Source organism: Salvelinus namaycush, chromosome 8 (assembly GCF_016432855.1).
Source record: "Salvelinus namaycush isolate Seneca chromosome 8, SaNama_1.0, whole genome shotgun sequence".
NCBI lineage: Eukaryota > Metazoa > Chordata > Actinopteri > Salmoniformes > Salmonidae > Salvelinus > Salvelinus namaycush.
The window spans coordinates 9,050,396-9,071,622 of record NC_052314.1 but is presented as its reverse complement, the minus strand read 5'-3'; the positions used below and the strand labels follow the sequence as shown (position 1 = coordinate 9,071,622).

Sequence of the window (21,227 nt, the reverse complement as noted above, 5' to 3'; positions counted from 1 at the left end):
ATGCCATGCCTTACTAATGAGCTAAACCTTAACAACTGAATTATAATTTCAGTAGAAGCAGAAATACCCATTATCATTCCTTTAAACATTATAATATCTAAAAGTTCCACCCTTGTGTTTAACCTGTGGATATTTAATGTATTAATCACCCCCGTAGTCCCAGCAAAACATGGTACATGCCCTGGTTGTGATTATAATAAATTCATCAAATTTAAATCTTCCTTTAGGGCAACAACTGTGCCCCAAGCTGCAATTTGGCAGATGTAATGCACCACAGGCAAAGTAGAGCTGACTTTACAGGGGTAAAAACAAAGGGGGTGGCATTGTCTTCACTTTTCCACAGTGTGTCTCCCCTTCACAGTGTTAGTGGCTCTCTCAGGAACAGCAAACAGTGGCTGCTGAGCGCACCAATGCCACAGATTGTCTAATTAGATTAAGCAAGAGGCTTTCCTGAGATAATCATTGAGCGAGCCTTTTTTCCTCGAATGAAGCCTGTGTCGGTAGACAGTCTGCGCGCTGAAGGTCAAACCATAATTTTCGAAGGCAAATCTGCAATTTGTACATATCTCCGAGAAGGTTAATTATCTGGATAACCTGGAGAAGTGCCGGTAGAGCCTCCTGTGGGGATAATGGAGGTGTTTCTGGAGTTCTGTGAAAGACACTGCCTTCCATAACCGGACTGGTGGTATTACCAGCATATACCTCCTGTTGCTATGACGATAAGAAAAGGGGTATTTCTAGTAAGTACAAACTCCAATATTGGTTAATGTAGAAACAATGTCTAAAATCAATAGTTAGTGTCAATATGAAATGTTGTACAGAAATGTGTGTCATGTCCCTTTAATAATGCTCCAGTTGGTTCTGCTGGTGTCTGCTACCATTGTAAGGTATTGTCCAGGGTCACTGGTTAGCTGTGCTTGATGGGGTTCTACTTTTTATTGCTCCATGGGGTAGAATTAAGAGTCATATATTGCTATGGTGATTTTTACCTGCTCATACTTTCTGGTGTTTGAGTTGAGGCCTGATAATCTTGTCTCCCTCCATCACAGACACTGTCTGTTCAGCCCTAATTAGAATCCAAGACTTTCTCGACCTCTGAATCGACTCCATGAATCGATGTCTTCAGGCTTCACAATTTTCACCGCAAGGCACACCCACCGTGTTTGTAATTAGTTGCACCTTGTGTGTTATTATTAGCCCTACTAGGCCTAGATATGTCAGTAAGGATGAGCATATAGGTCTTCAACATCTATTTGTCCTTTGACCTTAGAATGAGTTAAATTTTTTCTACAGTTTCTCTCCTAATTTCATGGGATTTTTCAAGTGAAGTACACTTTGCCTAAAGCTAATCATTCTAGGGCCAATATTTGTTATGTAGCTGAACTAATTTTAGTCTTTCATGTCTTAAATGGACTTGGCAGATATTCCCTTCCCAGTTCCCTGGGCCTCATGTTAAAGCCATCTGTCACCTTGTGTACTAGCCAGTGGGTCTGAGTTTCAGGTGGGCTCGCCCCTAACAGAACTCTCACTTCAGGTTCACTGAGTCAAAAACTATTAATTGATTGACTGAGATGGGATGTCTAGAGCTATAACAGTTAGAGACAATAATAATTTCCTCATCATTTCAGGAGAATGATAACTCTGGTGATTTGATTGTATTGCAGTTTACAGCATTGACCTGGAATACAAAGATACATTGGTTAACAATGTAACATTTAGAAAACAATGGTAATGTCTTTGTTGAATTATGGGTGAATTCTACCTCAAATAGTTTTGCACACAGAGGCTGTGCAGAATCTTGGCGTAAACGTTGCCTATGATCTCCAAATATTTACTTTAAGGCAGATGTTCACTATTCCATCTGTTGCTGTTAGCTTTGTGTTTGCTACCCAAGTTATGGAGTAGTAGCAGATAGCAGTTTGGATTACAATTTAGAAAGTAAGCCTAATTGTAATTATTCCTCATTGAAAAGCATTGCAGAGAATTAGAATTTCAGTGTACTTCCTGAATTGACTGGAATTGAAAATGGAATCTACCCCAACCCTGGCAGACAGTTAGACAATATCAACAGGAGTATCAGCGTATATAATTGGTGTGAGGTTCAATGTTATTCTTCATTAATATGGCAAAAGAACAGCATTTCGCCATATGCAGTATCCAGTTTGTCAAAATGAAAGACCTTAGACAAAAAAGGGAAAACCTTTTACTCAATGTTTTTTTTTAAATATTTTTCAGATGTAGCCTTGTGAGGACTTCAGCCAACACCAACAGCCAAGATGAGAGAGTGGGCTTACAAGAATCAAATGAAAATGTCTTTCTTCTTATCCAAGTCACGCTCTATGGAGTCAAGCAACGTACATCCCTGAGAAATAACAGCAGTTTATGGAAAATACCGGATTTTGCCTCTGAAGATTTGACTTGCCTATTTTGGGAAAGCCTCTCTCCACCACTCTTGAGGTATAGAGGAGACATGGCCAGCAACTCGTTCCGTGAGTCGAAGCGTGGTAGACATGCACAGGCCAACCATGATGTTGGCTATTTCAACTGCTCACTCAAGGAGCTGCGCTCCCTCATGGAACTCAGGGGACCTGAGGGAATAACTAGAATCCAAGAATGTTATGGAGATGTCCAAGGACTCTGTACCAGACTGAAAACATCACCTATTGATGGTAAATATGCTGCTGACCATCCTTGCTTTGTGTCTTTTTGTTCTGTTTTCAGGTCTGGTTCCTGATACACCAATACTCCCATTGCTCATCAGGGCTAGGATTAACTCCAATGCAGTGAATTGTAATTTAAGAAAAAACCTAATTTTAGTAATGGATGCATTTAATGAATGAGTTGAATTCTAATTAATCTGGTTGCTGAAATGAAATTGACTTCAACCTGACCGATAATAAAAGGTCATGGTTACATTTTGAAATACAATAACAATTCTAGCATCTACAACAGCAAAGTAGAATGATTATAGATACTGCATTCATTCCAATGGAGTTGTCATGAGTTACTCCTGCTACACCAATCTCAAGATATGCATGCCTTTTAGCACAATGTCTTGTTGAGTTGATTGTATTGAGGGGAACTGATGTGGGCTAGGATGTGGGCTTTGAGTGGAAGGCACTCTGCAGGGCCCGGCTGTCACTTCTCTACACTTGGGGATAACTCACACTTTCACACAGTTTGGCTGCTTCAGGGGACAGATGTCAAAGTGTGTTCATGTGGATTGGATATGTAAGACTCATTGACATACTGGACTTGTCTTGTGTTGGTATCAAGGAGAGGTAGGAATGACTGGACTTCGAAATAGAGAATTAAGTGAAAAACTATTATGAATAGTGTGGCCTGCATAATATTAATTGACTCATTTGTAAACATTTATAAGCATTTAAAAGTATTACAACTAATACACAAATATACAGTATAATTCATAAAGCATTTAAATATGTATTGATACACATTTACTAGCAATATACACTACCGTTCAAAAGTTTGGGGTCACATAGAAATGTCCTTGTTTTCCATAAAAACATACATGAAATTAGTTGCAAAATGAATAGGAAATATAGTCAAGAAGTTGAGAATGTTATAAATAATGATTTTTAATTGAAATAATAAATGTGTCCTTCAAACTTTGCTTTCGTCAAAGAATCCTCAATTTGCAGCAATTACAGCCTTGCAGACCTTTGGCATTCTAGATGTCAATTTGTTGAGGTAATCTGAAGAGATTTCACCCCATGCTTCCTGAAGCACCTCCCACAAGTTGGATTGGCTTGATGGGCACTTCTTACGTACCATACGGTCAAGCTGCTCCCACAACAGCTCAATAGGGTTGAGATCCTGTGACTGTGCTGGCAACTCCATTATAGACAGAATACCAGCTGACTGTGTCTTCCCTAAATAGTTATTGCATAGTTTGGAGCTGTACTTTGGGTGATTGTCCTGTTGTAGGAGGAAATTGGCTCCAATTAAGCGTCATCCACAGGGTATGGCATGGCGTTGCAAAATGGAGTGACAGCCTTCCTTCTTCAAGATCCCTTTTACCCTCTACATATCTCCCACTTTACCACCACCAAAGCACCCCCAGACCATCACATTGCCTCCACCATGCTTGACAGATGGCGTCAAGCACTCCTCCAGCATCTTTACATTTTTTTCTGCGTCTCACGAATGTTCTTCTTTGTGATCTGAACACCTCAAACATAGATTTGTCTGTCCATAACACTTTTTTCCAATCTTCCTCTGTCCAGTGTCTGTGTTCTTTTGCCTATCTTAATCTTTTCTTTTTATTGGCCAGTCTGAGATATGGCTTTTTCTTTGCAACTCTACCTAACATCCCGGGGTCACCGCTTCACTGTTGATGTTGAGACTGGTGTTTTGCGGGTACAATTTGATGAAGCTGCCAGTTGAGGACTTGTGAGGAGTCTGTTTCTCAAACTAGACACTAATGTACTTGTCCTCTTGCTCAGTTGTGCACCGGGGCCTCCCACTCCTCTTTCTATTCTGGTTAGAGCCAGTTTGCTCTGTTCTGTGAAGGGAGTAGTACACAGCGTTGTACGAGATCTTAAGTTTCTTGGCAATTTCTCGTATGGAATAGCCTTCATTTCTCAGAACAAGAATAGACTGACGAGTTTCAGAAGAAAGTTCTTTGTTTCTGGCCATTTTGAGCCTGTAATCGAACTCACAAATGCTGATGTTCCAGATACTCATTTAGTCTAAAGAAGGCAAGTTTTATTGCTTCTTTAATCAGAACAACAGTTTTCAGCTGTGCTAACATAATTGCAAAATGGTTTTCTAATGATCAATTAGCCTTTAAAATGATTAACTTGGATTAGCTAACACAACATGCCATTGGAACACAGGAGTGATGGTTGCTGATAATGGGCCTCTGTACGCCTATGTAGATATTCCATTATAAATCAGGCGTTTCCAGCTACAATAGTCATTTACAACATTAACAATGTCTACACTGTATTTCTGATCAATTCGATGTTATTTTAAAATGGACCAAAAATGTGCTTTTCTTTCAAAAACATTTCTAAGTGACCCAAACTTTTGAAAGGTAGTGTATATTGGCTTATTCATAGATGTTTTTTCACAGTTGAAGGCTGTTGGGCAAGACACATTTTGTAGGAACAGAAAACCGCTTCAAATCCATATGTGGATGGATTGATGTGATGTTAAATATTGTTTGGCTGACACATTAGCCATAAACCTTTTCCAGTTTGATATACTTGTGCTGATGCTCTACTCTGCTCCTATCTGCACACAGAATACAGAGGCCACGTTGTGACACACCTAGACTACTTCTTCCCCATTGTGCTTCTGCGTAAACACTTTGATGACCTTTGTTGAACTCAAAGGGAATTATATTTAGAATGTGATTCCAGATAACAGAAAAAATGTACAATGCTCCCTCACACATCCCTGCTTAAGATTGTATTATACTTTTTTATAATACACTTTTTTCCCCTGAAAATTCATGTGATAAACATCAATTTCGCAACAACCGATGGTTCTCCCGATCACTGCCGGTTGTGATACAGCCCGGGATCGAACCTGTGTCTGTAGTGACGCCTCTAACACTGCATGTCTTAGACCGCTGCGCCACTCAGGAGACGCTTACTTTATTGTTTACAGAACATTAGGGTCTGAATGATCATTAAACCCAAGCCATGCCCTTTCTTTAACAGGATTCACCCTATGACCCCCCCTTCCCCCAACATTAGCTTAGCAAATTACCTTCATATATATTTCCATCCAAAGTTTTGCCAGATTTGTTGACCTTTACAGTAGCCTGTGGACCAGGAGAAATGTGACTCACTCTTGGGTTTGTATACATACAGAGGTACAGCCACTATATTCTGATATTTGCATGTATGATGACAAAAGAAAAAAGAGTTTAACTCTAAAGTGTTTGTATTTTAATCAGCTTCAATTTCTTATACTATCACCTCCCTATCCCATAATGTGTTGGGTATGTTAATTATGTTTTTAAGAATCAAAAGGGAGCTGAAATACAGTGTACAGTCGTCGTGGCCAAAAGTTTTGAGAATGACACAAATATTAATTTTCACAAAGTCTGCTGCCTCTGTTTGTATGATGGCAATTTGCATATACTCCAGAATGTTATGAAGAGTGATCAGATGAATTGCAATTAATTGCAAAGTCCCTCTTTGCCATGCAAATGAACTGAATCCCCCAAAAAACATTTCCACTGCATTTCAGCCCTGCCACAAAAGGACCAGCTGACATCATGTCAGTGATTCTCTCGTTAACACAAGTGTGAGGGTTGACGAGGACAAGGCTGGAGATCACTCTGTCATGCTGATTGAGTTCGAATAACAGACTGGAAGCTTCAAAAGGAGGGTGGTGCTTGGAATCATTGTTCTTACTCTGTCAATCATGGTTACCTGCAAGGAAACACGTGCTGTCATCATTGCTTTGCACAAAAAGGGCTTCACAGGCAAGGTAATTGCTGCTAGTAAGATTGCACCTAAATCAACCATTTATCGGATCATCAAGGAGAGCTGTTCAATTGTTGTGAAGAAGGCTTCAGGGCGCCCAAGAAAGTCCAGCAAGCGCCAGGACCGTCTCCTTAAGTTGATTCAGCTGCGGGATCGGGGCACCACCAGTACAGAGCTTGCTCAGGAATTGCAGCAGGCAGGTGTGAGTGCATCTGCACGCACAGTGAGGCGAAGACTTTTGGAGGATGGCCTGGTGTCAAGAAGGGTAGCAAAGAAGCCACTTCTCTCCAGGAAAAACGTCAGGGACAGACTGATATTCTGCAAAAGGTACAGGGATTGGACTGCTGAGGACTGGGGTAAAGTCATTTTCTCTCATAAATCCCCTTTCCGATTGTTTGGGGCATCCGGAAAAAAGCTTGTCCGGAGAAGACAAGGTGAGCGCTACCACCAGTCCTGTGCCATGCCAACAGTAAAGCATCCTGAGACCATTCATGTGTGGGGTTGCTTCTCAGCCAAGGGAGTGGGCTCACTCATAACTTTGCCTAAGAACACAGCCATGAATAAAGAATGGTACCAACACATCCTCCGAGAGCAACTTCACCAAACCATCCAGGAACAGTTTGGTGACGAACAATGCCTTTCCAGCATGATGGAGCACCTTGCCATAAGGCAAAAGTGATAACTAAGTGGCTCGGGGAACAAAACATCAATATTTTCGGTCCATGGCCAGGAAACTTCCCAGATCTTAATCACATTGAGAACTTGTGGTCAATCCTCAAGAGGCGGGTGGACAAACAAAAACCCACAAATTCTGACAAATTCCAAGCATTGATTATGTAAGAATGGGCTGCCGTCAGTCAGGATGTGGCCCAGAAGTTAATTGACAGCATGCCAGGGCGGATTGCAGAGGTCTTGAAAAAGAAGGGTCAACACAGCAAATATTGACTCTTCGCATCAACGTAATGTAATTGTAAATAAAAGCCTTTGACACTTATGAAATTCTTGTAATTATACTTCAGTATACCATAGTAACATCTGACAAAAATATCTAAAGACACTGAAGCAGCAAACTTTGTGAAAATGTATATTTGTGTCATTCTCAAAACTTTTGGCCACGACTGTACACTTGACCTGCACACCTGCTATTATTATGGGAGCAATAGCTGCACCTGCTATTAATATGGCATTGGTTGAAGCTCAATGTTAAATTAAAATCTCCCTACCATCACATCTAAGCCAATATGACACCAATATTAACGAAAATTCGCAAAACAACACACTCCCTGCCTCTCGTCATGAGCCGTCCGGCCGTTCCCGGGAGCCACATACCAGAATTTTAACAGGGTCATTAGCACCACCTCAAATTCTAGACATCGGATTAAAACGAGACTAATGCATCCATAAAGTGACCATTGGACATTTTTGGATTGACTGAGTTTGTAGGTGTAATCATTTTTTTTAAATGTATAATTTTTCGCTCTAACATGCTGTCCATTTAGAACCAACGATGTGCTACCTTTTTTGTAGTATTTCTGACAATGCTAACATCCTTTTCAAGCGAAGCCCAAAGTTCCAATACCGGGTTCAGTAACTCAGTTGCTCGGCAAAAAACACATCTGCTGCTGCAACATCATAAGAAATGGCTGACAAAAAACCTAGGCTGCTGAAGATAGCTAGCTATATGGTGGTTAATCAATTATTAGCTAGCTAGCTAATATTACCTGGCTAACATAAGCTAACGTTAGCTTGCTTGTCCAAAGTCCAGCAGCTAGCCTCTATAGCCAAGTTAGTTAACACCAGTCAGCTGAAAGCTAGCTAGCCAATGAACAGGCAAAGAAGGGTAGCTAGCTATATTCTTTTATGGAAGGTTTTTACACAAATAATTGAATCCATTAGCTAGCTAGCCAGACAACAACAGCTGACATTGACACAGAAGCTAGGTAACAATACCTAGCTCAGATCCAAATGCCAGTCTTACATTTTTCCACAAAACATATCTAGCTGGCTTGCTAGCTAGGAACAGTACATCAGTTCAAAACCAACACCAAACTTTGCAGAAATTGTCACGCTGCTGCCTTACAATGCATGCAATGGGCTTTTGCAATACAACCTAGCTACTCCATAGTCCAAGCTACAGTAAGAGCTAGCCATATTTCACTGAGACAGGACACAACTCAAACTGTAGCTGAGAAAGAAAATGCACATGTAAACAGTGTGGTTGTGCAAATGCATGCTTGCCAGTTCCGAACATTCAGATTCAATTCCAGTATACTCCTTCTCCTGTCTTGGCATTTTAATCAATGTGAGATGACCAACATTGTCAAACTAACAACTCTGCCATTTGATCGTCTTGATTGTATTTACAGCTTCGATCTGGATGCTGGACTTGCCCTTTTTGTAGGCACAAATTCCGCCATGGTTCGTTGGACAAAGTCAATGGGGAAATGAATGGAATTTTGTAGGGTTTTTGGATAAACGCCAAAAATAAGGTCTGTGGTAAACGCAGGCTTAGAAGATCTTATATGTTTTGTTCTATGAGATAATCTTCACCAGCTAACGTAACGTTTTGTAAATGTTGAAGCATTTATGCTATAAAAAAGCACATAAAGCACATGAATGCTTCATAACTTATAAAGGTGTCATGTTTACTGACTGATATTATCTCAATGAACAAAACGTGTTAAAATCAGACTTTATTTCTGTGGTTTATCCCAAAACCCTATTCTTTCCCCATTCATTTTTCACATAGGGATGGCTGAACAAACCAGAGGTAACTAATTTCCGGGTTTTAGGACTACAAGCAGGCTAACTCTGGCTAACTCTATTCCAGTGGTGCATCGTGCTAGGGGCCCCAAACTCGGATTATAGGATGTATAAGATGCATAACTCTGCCGTGCTTTAAGCTAGACATAAACTGTAGTTTCTATGGCTGAGTTATACAACCTTCCAAAAGCACTGACTTAAAACCGTTTTATTTTACTTTGCTTTCAATGGGAATTTAGTCATATTTTACAATGTAAGAATCTCGCAATCAACTGAGCTATTCACCTTCTGAAAACTGCAGACAATTACTTTTGACTATCCATGGTATATTCTACACATATTTTTATAGTTAGTTCAAAACTGATTTGAGCTATTAGAGGGCAACAGCCAGCAGACCAGGTTTTAAACCAGCAACCCTTGCAGTTATCCAAGGACACCACCTGTGACATTAAGGGACAGACTTTTTGGCAGAGGCAAAATTAAAGTTACAAAAGCACTGGCAATGACAGAATTTTGGTTCCCCCCAAGAAATCTGCCTTTGCATGTAGAAATGTTGTATAATGCCCTTTAAAAAAAAGAATTGCCTACTCCACCCATGCTCTACCAAGGTTTTCCAGTACACAGCTTTGTACTACTACAGTAGGCCATGTTGGTCTATTGTACTTCAAACAATGTGTATGCAAGTTGATTAGGATTCAAACCTTCTCAAACACCCTAATGCATACTCTTCAGAGGAATAATGGACTTTACAGTGTCCTGTTATTAAAATAATATGTGTATGTAAAAATGTGTATATATATATATATATACAGTACCAGTCAAAAGTTTAGACACACCTACTCATTCAAGGGTTTTTCTTTATTTGTAAACATTTTTACATTGTAGAATATTTGTGAAGACATCAGAACTATGAAACAACACATATGGAATCATGTAGTAACTGAAAAAGTGTTAAACAAATCAAAATATATTTTATATTTGAGATTCTTAAAAGTAGCCACCCTTTGTCTCGATGACAGTTAATTTGTGGCATTTTTTTCCTTCTTAATGCATTTGAGCCAATTAGTTGTGTTGTAACAAGGTAGGGATGGTATACAGACGATAGCCCTATTTGGTTCAAGACCAAGTCCATATTATGGCAAGAACAGCTCAAGTAAACAAAGATAAACCACAGTCCATCATTACTTTAAGACATGAAGGTCAGTCAAAATGGAAAATTTCAAGAACTTTGAAAGTTTCTTCACGTGCAGTCGCAAAAACCATCAAGGGCTATGATGAAACTGGCTCTCATGAGGACCGCCACAGGAAAGAAAGATCCAGAGTTACCTCTGCTGCAGAGGATACGTTCATTAGAGTTACCAGCCTCAGAAATTGCAGCCCAAATAAATGCTTCACAGAGTTCAAGTAACAGCCACACCTCAACATCAACTGTTCAGTCGAGACTGCGAGAATCAGGCTTTCATGGTCAATTTGCTGCAAAGAAACCACTACTAAAGGACACCTACAATAATAAGAAACTTGCTTGGGCCAAGAAACACGAGCAATGGATAATAGACAGGTGGAAATGTGTCTTTTGGTCTGATGAGCACAAATGTGCGGTGTGGGTGAACGGATGATCTCCGCATGTGTGGTTCCCACCGTGAAGCATGGAGGAGGAGGTGTGATGTTGTGGGGGTGCTTTGCTGGTGACACTGTCAGTGATTTATTTAGAATTCAAGGCACACTTAAACAGCATGGCTACCACAGCATTCTACAGCGATACGCCATCCCATCTGGTTTGCGCTTAGTGGGACTATCCTTTGTTTTGCAACAGGACAATGACCCAACACACCTCCAGGCTGTGTAAGGGCTATTTGACCAAGAAGGTAATGACATATGTAATGAACTGCCTATCGATCAGCACAGCAATTGATAAAACAGGACCATGTTTGCAAATCAAGTATTTCTGAGCTTTTGTTAATATTACACAGGTAAGCTAACAGTTACAGAAATCAGACATGCAGACAGGCTCTATAGACCTCTATATACAGTGCCTTCAGAAAGTATTCACACCCCTTGACTTATTCCACATTTTGTTGTGTTACAGCCTGAATTCAAAATTGATTAAATATATATTTTTTCTCACCCATCTACAAATAATACCCCATAATTATAAAGTGATAACATGTATTTAGATTTTTTTATTCAAATTCATTGAGAATTAAATACAGAAATATCCCATTTACATAAGTATTCATACCCCTGAGTCAATACCCTGTAGAAGCACGTTTGGTGGCGATTACAGCTTTGAGTCATTTTAGTTATGTCTGTATCAGCTTTGTACATCTGGATTTGGGGATTTTCTCCCATTCTTCTTTGCAGATTTTCTCAAGCTACAGTATGTTAAGATAGATGGGGAGCGGCGGTGAACAGCAAGGATTTGCCTGTATTTGGCTCCATTAATTGTTCCTTCTATCCTTACCAGTCCCTGCTGCTGTTTAAGGATCCCCATAGCATGATGCTGCCACCACCATGCTTCATGGTAGGGATGGTGTTAGACGGGTGATGAGCTGTGCCTGAGATATTTCTGTATTTCATTTTCAATACATTTGCAAAAATGTCTAATGCATGTTTTCACGTTTTCATTATGGGCTATTATGTGTACAGTGGCTTGCGAAAGTATTTACCTCCCTTGGCAATTTTCCTATTTTGTTGCCTTACAACCTGGAATTAAAATGTTTTTGGGGGGGTGGAATCATTTGATTTACACATCTTTGAAGATGCTAAATATTGTGAAACAAATAAGAAATAAGACAAAAAAAACTGAAAACTTGAGCGTGCATAACTATTCACCCCCCCAAAGTCAATACTTTGTATAGCAACCTTTTGCAGCGATTACAGCTGCAAGTCTCTTGGGGTATGTCTCTATAAGCTTGGCACAACAAGCCACTGGGATTTTTGCCCATTCTTCAAGGCAAAACTGCTTCAGCGCCTTCACGTTGGATGGGTTCCGCTAGTGTACAGCAATCTTTAAGTCATACCACAGATTCTCAATTGAATTGAGTTCTGGGCTTTGACTAGGCCATTCCAAGTCATTTAAATGTTTCCCCTTAAACCACTTGTGTTGCTTTAACAGTATGCTTAGGGTCATTGTCCTGCTGGAAGGTGAACCTCCGTCCCAGTCTCAAATCTCTGGAAGGCTGAAACAGGTTTCCCTCAAGAATTTCCCTGTATTTAACGCCATCCATCATTCCTTCAATTCTGACCAGTTTCCCAGTCCCTGGTGTTCTTCGGGTGATGAGAGGTGTTGGGTTTGCACCAGACATAGAGTTTTCCTTGATGGCCAAAAAGCTCAATTTTAGTCTCAACTGACCAGAGTACCTTCTTCCATATGTTTGAGGAGTCTCCCACATGCCTTTTGGCGTACACCAAACACGCTTCTTTTTTTCTTCAAGCAATGGATTTTTTCTGGCCACTCTTCCTTAAATCCCAGCTATGTGGAGTGTACGGCTCAAAGTGGACCTATGGACAGATACTCCAATCTCCAATCTCCGCTGTGGAGCTTTGCAGCGCCTTCCGGGTTATCTTTGGTCTCTTTGTTGCCTGTGATTAATGCCCTCCATGCCTGGTCCGTGAGTTTTGGTGCGCGGCCCTCTCTTGACAGGTTTGTTGTGATGCCATATTCTTTCCATTTTTAATAATGGATTTAATGGTGCTCCGTGGGATGTTCAAAGTTTCAGATTTTTTTTTATAACCCAACCCTGATCTGTACTTCTCCACAACTCTGTCCCTGAACTGTTTGTAGAGCTCCTTGGTCTTCATGGTGCCGCTTGCTTGGTGGTGCCCCTTGCTTAGTGGTGTTCCAGACTCTGGGGCCTTTCAGAACAGGTGTATATATACTGAGATCATGTGACAGATCATGTGACACTTAGATTGTACACAGGTGGACTTTATTTAAGTAATTATGTGACTTCTGAAGGTAATTGGTTTCACAAGATCTTATTTAGGGGCTTCATAGCAAAGGGATGAATACATATGCACGTACCACTTTTCAAATTTTTTGAAACAAGTTGTTTTTTTCATTTCACTTCAACAATTTGGAATATGTTGTGTATGTCCATTACATTAAATACAAATACAAATCTATTGAAATTACAGGTTGTAATGCAACAAAATAGGAAAAAAGGGGGATGAATACTTTTGCAAGGCACTGTAGATGGGTGATAAAAAAGTATAATTTTATCAATTTTGAATTCAGGCTGTAACGCAACATAATGTGGAATAAGTCAAAGGGTATGAATACTATTCTGCCCTTGAGTTGCAACAGGATGGCAGCATAAATACTTTCTGAAGGCACTGCATGAGTAAATGTGTCCAACACACCACCACCTGTTGTTATGTTGGGCACATACTGACCAAATAAAGATGTTATGAAATATTTTTTTCTCAAATACATGTTTTGCTAAAATAACGGTGAATGAAATACAGTCAAAACAGCTCGCTCAATCAAGCATGATGGTCTTGTAAGTATAAAAGCAAACTTACTTTCATATAATTAAAAAAAGTTTGAAAAGGTAGTGGAATGGAATTAGTGTAGTGTGTAAAGAATCCAATACTTTAACTTGTATGCGGTACAAATCACATTATTGTGGGATCACCTCTTCTAAGAGTATGAATTAGGCTGTTTGTGATGGTTTGAATCCTAATCAACCTGCATACACATTGTTTGAAGTACAATAGACCAACATGGGCTACTGTAGTAGGTCAAAGCTGTGTACTAGAAAACCTTGGTAGAGCATGGGTGGAGTTGGCATTGTGGTCCTCGTGAATTTCCTTTCTGTTTTGGCTTCACACCAATGCCTACATCTCACTTAAAATATATTTTTTTGTTTTTAATAGGTATAGGTGAGTGTTCACTGCTGTTTGGAGCCAAAGTTCCTTGGTGTTCCATGAGGACAGGGCTTTCCATGCAGTGTCACATTCTGTTCTTTGACATTTGCCAGGCATTATTTATTCATTCACAATGGCCTTCTCATGCACACTCAATAAACAACTTTAGCATTTTGTCGTCACGCACCATTTCTGACCCACCAACTGAGACATGATTGACATACATAGAGCATTAAAATGTCACAAGCAGCTTGACTACATAGGAAAATCCATTTGACTGACACATAAAGATACACTGCTGCACCACTGCAATATAACTCAGTGGCGACCTGTGGGCGCAGATTGATTTACCTTGTGTAATCCCCCTCACCTTAAACGCCCGAGCATGGCAGTTGATTGCTTGGTTCAGGACTAATCTCTCATGCTTGTGTAACATTTTTATTCCTCCTTTTTGTTCATTTTTTTATGATGTGGCAGCTCAAAGCCTGTATGTCTAGCATTATTCAGTGATAGGTTGAAGCATAACCGCAGGTGCTTTTCCCCTGAGTTGGATTCTAACCTTTAAGTGTCAGAAGAAGCAAAATTGCTTTGAGGGAATAAGCATACTAACTCAACTGAGGTCAGAGAAGGCCTAGGCTGCTCTCGATGCAGGCTGCCTGGAGTCACACAAGCAGCCATTTGACCCATACTGCAGTGATAACGATAGAGTCATCAGCTCTCCAGGGGGAATTCAAGATAGGTCATGCCTCATGATATTAGTTCAAAGTAGGGTGATATGGCGTAAAAATCATATCTCTGTTTTTTTTTTCAATCCCATGGATGATTCATGATCTTGTTTTTCTTTTCTCAAAATACAATTAAACCTCAAGGCACTGCATTTCAAACAGTCAGCAATAATCTAATGAATTCAGGGCTTGTAATATTATACCTAGGCTTAATATAAGCCTTCCACCACCATAGGACCCACTAAAAATGTAACTATTTTATCAAAATAGTTTAACCAGCTATTTTGCAATAATCACTGATCTGGCTTTCAAGTTTGTCTATGAAAATGCCCTTTTTGTCAAAATAAAAACCAGAACCATGCACAATGCACATCCCCACTAAAAATGACCAACTTCTTGTAACAAGCATTATAGAAAATGAACACAGGTCTCATCAACAACCTTTCAAGCACAAGCCCACATTGTAGTGAGTAACCAGATAAATATTTATATTTTAAGTCTAGCCAACTTGGATCTATTTACTGGCTAACAAGGTTGACCAGTTGACCTGTTATGAACACACCCTCCTGTCCATCTCCAACTGTTAGAACGGCATGCTAGCCTGTCCACTTTGTTTAGATGTTGAAATCAAGGGGCCTACCTGTACACATAAGACAATGCTTTTTTCGCAGAATGAGAACGAGTTGCCAATTCTTTATATAAATGTGTATTTATATGCTCATTGCACATTTATAAAATGACTAGACAGCTAGCACATAACAGTCTGTGGCTAAAATGTTGCTAGCGGTATGCGCTACAACAATGCCACATGCAACAGAAACTGAGCATTCATTTTCCAGAAACAAAGTTAATTGATAGGCTACTAGGGTCACATTTCTGGAGTTGCGACATAAAAAGGGTATCATTAGAAAGGTTAAAGGGACATTTCTAAATGTTTCATTTTCATATTCATTATCTCCAGCACCACCCCAACAGCAACATATGTGAAATTTCTACACTACCGGTCAAAAGTTTTAGAACACCTACTCATTCAAGGGTTTTTCTTTATTTTGTATATTTTCTACATTGTAGAATAATAGTGAAGACATCAAAACTATGAAATAACACATATGGAATCATGTAGTAACCAAAAAAGTGTTAAACAAATCAAAATATATTTTATATTTGAGATTCTTCAAATATCCACATTTTGCCTCTGACAGCTTTGCACACTCTTTGAATTCTCTCAACTAGCTCCACCAGGAATGCTTTTACAACAGTCTTGAAGGAGTTCCCACATATGCTGAGCGCTTGTTGGCTGCTTTTCCTTCACTATGCAGTCCGACTCATCCCAAACCATCTCAATTTGGTTGAGGTTGGGGGATTTTGGAGGCCAGGTCATCTGATCCAGCACTCCATCACTCTCCTTCTTGGTAAAATAGCCCGTACACAGCCTGGAGGTGTGTTGGGTCAATGTCCTGTTGAAAAACAATGATAGTCCCACTAAGCCCAAGCCAGATGGGATGGTGTATCACTGCAGAATGCTTTGGTAGCCATGGTGGTTAAGTGTGCCTTGAATTCTAAATAAATCGCAGATAGTTTCACCAGCAAAACACCCCACACCATAACACCTCCTCCTCCTTGTTTTACGGTGGGAAATGCACATGCGGAGATCATCCGTTCAACCACACTACGTCTCACAAAGACAAAAATCTTCAATTTGGACTCTAATGTCCATTGCTCGTGTTTCTTGGCCCAATCAAGTCTCTTCTTCTTATTGGTGTCCTTTAGTAGTGGTTTATTTGCAGCAATTCGACCATGAAGGTCTCCTCTGAACAGTTGATGTTCAGATGTGTCTGTTACTTGCACTCTGTGAAGCATTTATTTGGGCTGCAATTTCTTGAAATGTTCCGTATTGACTGACCTTCATGTCTTAAAGTAATGATGGAGTGTTATTTCTCTTTGCTTATTTGAGCTATTCTTGCCATAATATGGACTTGGTCTTTTCCCAAGTAGAGCTATCTTCTGTATACCCCCCTACCTTGTCACCACAAAACTGATTGGCTCAAACGCATTAAGGAAAGAAATTCCACAAATGAACTTTGAAGAAGGCACAACTGTTAAGTGAAATGCATTCCAGGTGACTACATCATGAAGCTGGTTGAGAAATGCCAAGTGTGCAAAGCTGTCATCAAGGCAAAGGGTTGCAGACCATCTCTCCTCACTAGATGGTTGAAGTTTTGTGCAGCCATCTCTCCTCACTAGCTGGTTGAAGTTTTGTGCCCACAAGCAGCAATGTTTATTATTTTGCATTGCTAAATCTGACAGGTCATGATTGAAAAACTACAGATGTCTTTGTTTCACACACACACCACATTGGTGTCACTGACCATTTTAGGTATACCCAGGGCGGAGTTAACTTCTATGTTAATAGACAAGGCTGCCGTCTCTTGTCCCTTTTATTTGTTATTGTCATAGAAGCACTAGAGATTTCTATGAAATCTAATGAGAATACAGTATAAGAGGAGTAAACCGAGTTTGTTGTGTGACGTCTTTTGCCTGTCCATTTGGCTCAGAGATTAGATCAGTTTGCTTTCTGTATCAGCGGGGCAGAGGCTGAATCACCTAAATGAAATGTATGTCTTTGTCATCATTTTCTTTAAATCAATGATTAAATGTGAAGAAAAGTACAGTCAATACAATCTCAGATCTGGTTGCATTATGAAGCACCTTGCAGCGAGAACACGTGTCCATCAAAAAGGTTTTGGTGTGACACTTTCTGTCTGCAAAATAACACAAATCTTACTAAAGATATCGGAATATTGCAGCTCGCAGGTGCATCATAAAACAGGATCCCATACTGACTGTTGGTATCTGCATGGTATCTGCACAGTATCTGCATAGTATTGCCATCATGGACAACGTAAAAAAAGATACATCTTACTGCAAGTATTTTGAGTGGTCTTTTTGCACATGCCAGTGCTATTTAACATACTGTTATGTCTCGCATGTTGTTTGAGGGCAGATGAGGGCTTTGAATGGCATTGATTTGCCTACCCTGTTCTAAAGACCCTTGTGATGTAACATTCCGTGGGCAGTGTTCATGGTCCTCTGACCTTTGTCAGGTTTAGTCATGAACACAGCCCATGCAGAGCCACCACAAAGGTCTAAAGCTTCAGGTTAGAAAGCCTCCAAAAACAAACAACTCTAACCGTTCTTGACAGGTTCTGTTTCTGCTGTTCAGTGTGTGAACATAATGAAAAGTTCAAACAGACAGGTCTGCATTACTTTGCTCAGAAATGGGAGTTCAACCAGGGGGGAGAGTAACACTATTCTTCTATTCATTTTGGGATGCATGTACAGATTATCATCCCGTTGCAGATCTTTCCTGCAATGCATGATGTTTAAAAAGGCTTCTGAAGTTTATGTCCCTACGAAAATGTCCATCAATAATATTTCACATAATAATTCCCCTTTCCTGTTGCTGCAGTATTATTATGGCTCAGATTAAGATCCTATATCTGTATCTGATACTATATGAATTCTAGACAATACAAAATGCCATACAGTTGTTAATAATTCCTTTCCCTCCTTCGTCTCTAGGGTTAGGAGGGCATGCTGACGACATCGCCAGAAGGAAAGAGGAGTTTGGACAGAACGTTATACCTCCAAAAAAGCCAAAAACATTTCTTCAGTTAGTGTGGGAAGCGTTGCAAGATGTGACACTAATTATCCTAGAAGTGGCAGCCATCATTTCATTAGGCCTTTCTTTTTATAGACCTCCAGATGCCGAAAGAGAAAGTAAGTATCTACTCTTATTTGAAATACCATGTCCTCTAATGCAGTGCTTCCCAAACTTTTTATAGTCCCGTACCCCTTCAAACATTCAACATCCAGCTGCGAACCCCCTCTAGCACCAGGGTCAGTGCACTCTCAAATGTTGTTTTTTGCCATCATTGTAAGCCCGCCACACTCTACACGATACATTTATTAAACATAAGAATGAGTGTGAGTTTTTGTCACAACCCGGCTCGTGGGAAGTGCCAAAGAGCTCTTTTAGGACCAGGGCACAAATAATAATATAATGATAATGTCACGTTCCTGACCTGTTTTCTTTTGTCTTGTATTTATTTAGTTGGTCAGGGCGTGAGTTGGGTGGGTTTGTCTATGTGTGATTTTCTATGTTGGGATTTTGTGTTCGGCCTGGTATGATTCTCAATCAGAGGCAGCTGTCAATCGTTGTCCCTGATTGAGAATCATACTAAGGCAGCCGGGGTTTCACGTGTGTTTGGTGGGTGTTTGTTTCCGTGTTTGTATTCGTGCCACACGGGACTGTTGTCGGTTGTACTCATTTTTGTTATTTTGTTTCGTGTTAGTGTTCAGTTTCGTTTTAATAAATGATCATGAGCACTACCCACTCTGCGTGTTGGTCCGATCCATGCTCCTCCTCGTCTGAGGAGGAGAACGACTATGACGACCGTTACAGATAATCAATAATTTTGCTCTTTATTTAGCAATCTTACATATGAAACCTTATTTGTTCATTGAAAATTGTAAATATCTCAACACAGGTTAATGAGAAGGGTGTGCTTGAAAGGATGCATAACTCTGCAATGTTGGATTGTATTGTAGAGAGTCTCAGTCTTAAATCATTTTCCACACACAGTCTGTGCCTGTATTTAGTTTTCATGCTAGTGAGGGCAGAGAATCCACTCTCACATAGGTACGTGGTTGCAATGGGCATCAGTGTCTTAACAGCTTGATTTGCCAAGGCAAGAAATCTGAGCGTAGCCCTATCCAGAAATCTGTCAGTGGCTTCTGATTAAATTCAATTTTCACAGAACTGCTTGTTGCAATTTCGATGAGGGTCTCTTGTTCAGAAATCAGTAAGTGGACTGGAGGCAGGGCATGAAAGGGATAACGAATCCAGTTGTTATGTCATCTGTTTCTGGAAAGTACCTGGGTAATTGCGCACCCAGCTCACTCAGGTGCTTCGCTATATCAAATTTGACATTGTTTGTAAGCTTGAGTTAATTTCCACACAGAAAAAATACAATGATGGAAAGACCTGTGTGTTGTCCTTTTTAATGCAGACAGAAAAGAGCTCCAACTTCTTAGCCTCAATTTTGTCCCGGACATTGAATATGGTTGCAGAGAGTCCCTGTAATCCTAGATTCAGATCATTCAGGCGAGAAAAAACATCACCCAGATAGGCCAGTTGTGTGAGAAACTCATCATCATGCAAGCGGTCAGACAAGTGAAAATTATGGTCAGTAAAGAAAACTTTGAGCTCGTCTCTTAATTTAAAAAACGTGTCAATACTTTGCCCCTTGATAACCAAAGCACTTCTGTATGTTGTAAAAGCATTACATGGTTGCTGCACATATCATTGCATAGTGCAGAAAATACACAAGAGTTCAGAGGCCTTGCTTTAACAAAGTTATTTACAATTGTAGTGTCCAAAATGTATTTCAAACTGTCAGGCATTCCCTTGGCAGCAAGAGCCTCTCGGTGGATGTTGCAGTGTACCCAAGTGGCGTCGGGAGCAACTGCTTGCACGCACGTTACCACTCCACTATGTCTCTCTGTCATGGCTTTTACGCCATCAGTACAGATACCAACACATCCTGACCACCAAAATCCATTTGATGTCACAAAGCTGTCCAAATATCCTCTCATGTTGTCCTGGTTTCCAGTGGTTTGCAGAAGAGGATGCCTTCCTTAAATGACTCCACATAAACAGAACGGACATAAACCAGGAGCTGTGCCAGGCCCGCCACGTCTGTTGACTCATCCAGCTGTAACGCATATAATTCACTGGCTTGTATGCGAAGGAGTAGTTGATTCAAAACATCTCTTGCCATGTCACTAATGTGTCGTGAAACAGTGTTGTTTGATGAAGACATTGTCTGTATAGTTTTTTGGGCCTTTTCCCCCAGCATTGTCCCAGCCATATCCGCGGCAGCAGGAAGAAGTAAGTCCTCCACAATAGTATGGGGCTTGCCTGTCCTAGCCACTCGGTAGCTCAGCATCTAGCCCCTTCTTATTAATGGTATCTGTTGCTTTTATACATGTCTTACTTCTCGAAAGTCGTCTTTATTCTCGCTCAATAAACTCCTGTGGCTTATTTTTCAAATTGTCATGTTTTGTTTCTAAATGTCTGCGCAAGAGTGAAGGTTTCCCGAGACAGAGTAACAGTTAATGTGTTTGGATGTTAATTATTGGACTAGGCTACCTGTATTTGACATTGTGTTGTTATTTTGCTGAACACTAGATGGTTTAATTTTATTTTTGGCAGTGAAACGAGGCTACTCAGGCGAGATAAACACCTCACCCAAATGTATAGCCCCGTTGGAAAATATAAATGTACTGTTTGAAAATGTGAATCACATTTTTATTTGGCGTACCCCCCACGGCATTGCGCATA

General features: G+C 40.2%; 1 protein-coding gene across 1 annotated transcript in view; it reads left to right on the top strand.

Annotated features, from left to right (window-relative positions):
- Positions 1-2,470: 2,470 nt before the first annotated feature.
- Positions 2,471-21,227, top strand: part of LOC120051696 (plasma membrane calcium-transporting ATPase 1-like) — a 32,547-nt gene continuing 13,790 nt past the window's right edge. The window contains exons 1-2 of the mRNA XM_038998583.1: positions 2,471-2,669; positions 18,404-18,601. Of these exons, the coding sequence (XP_038854511.1) occupies positions 2,471-2,669; positions 18,404-18,601 (397 nt within the window). The remainder of the gene's footprint in view (positions 2,670-18,403; positions 18,602-21,227) is intronic.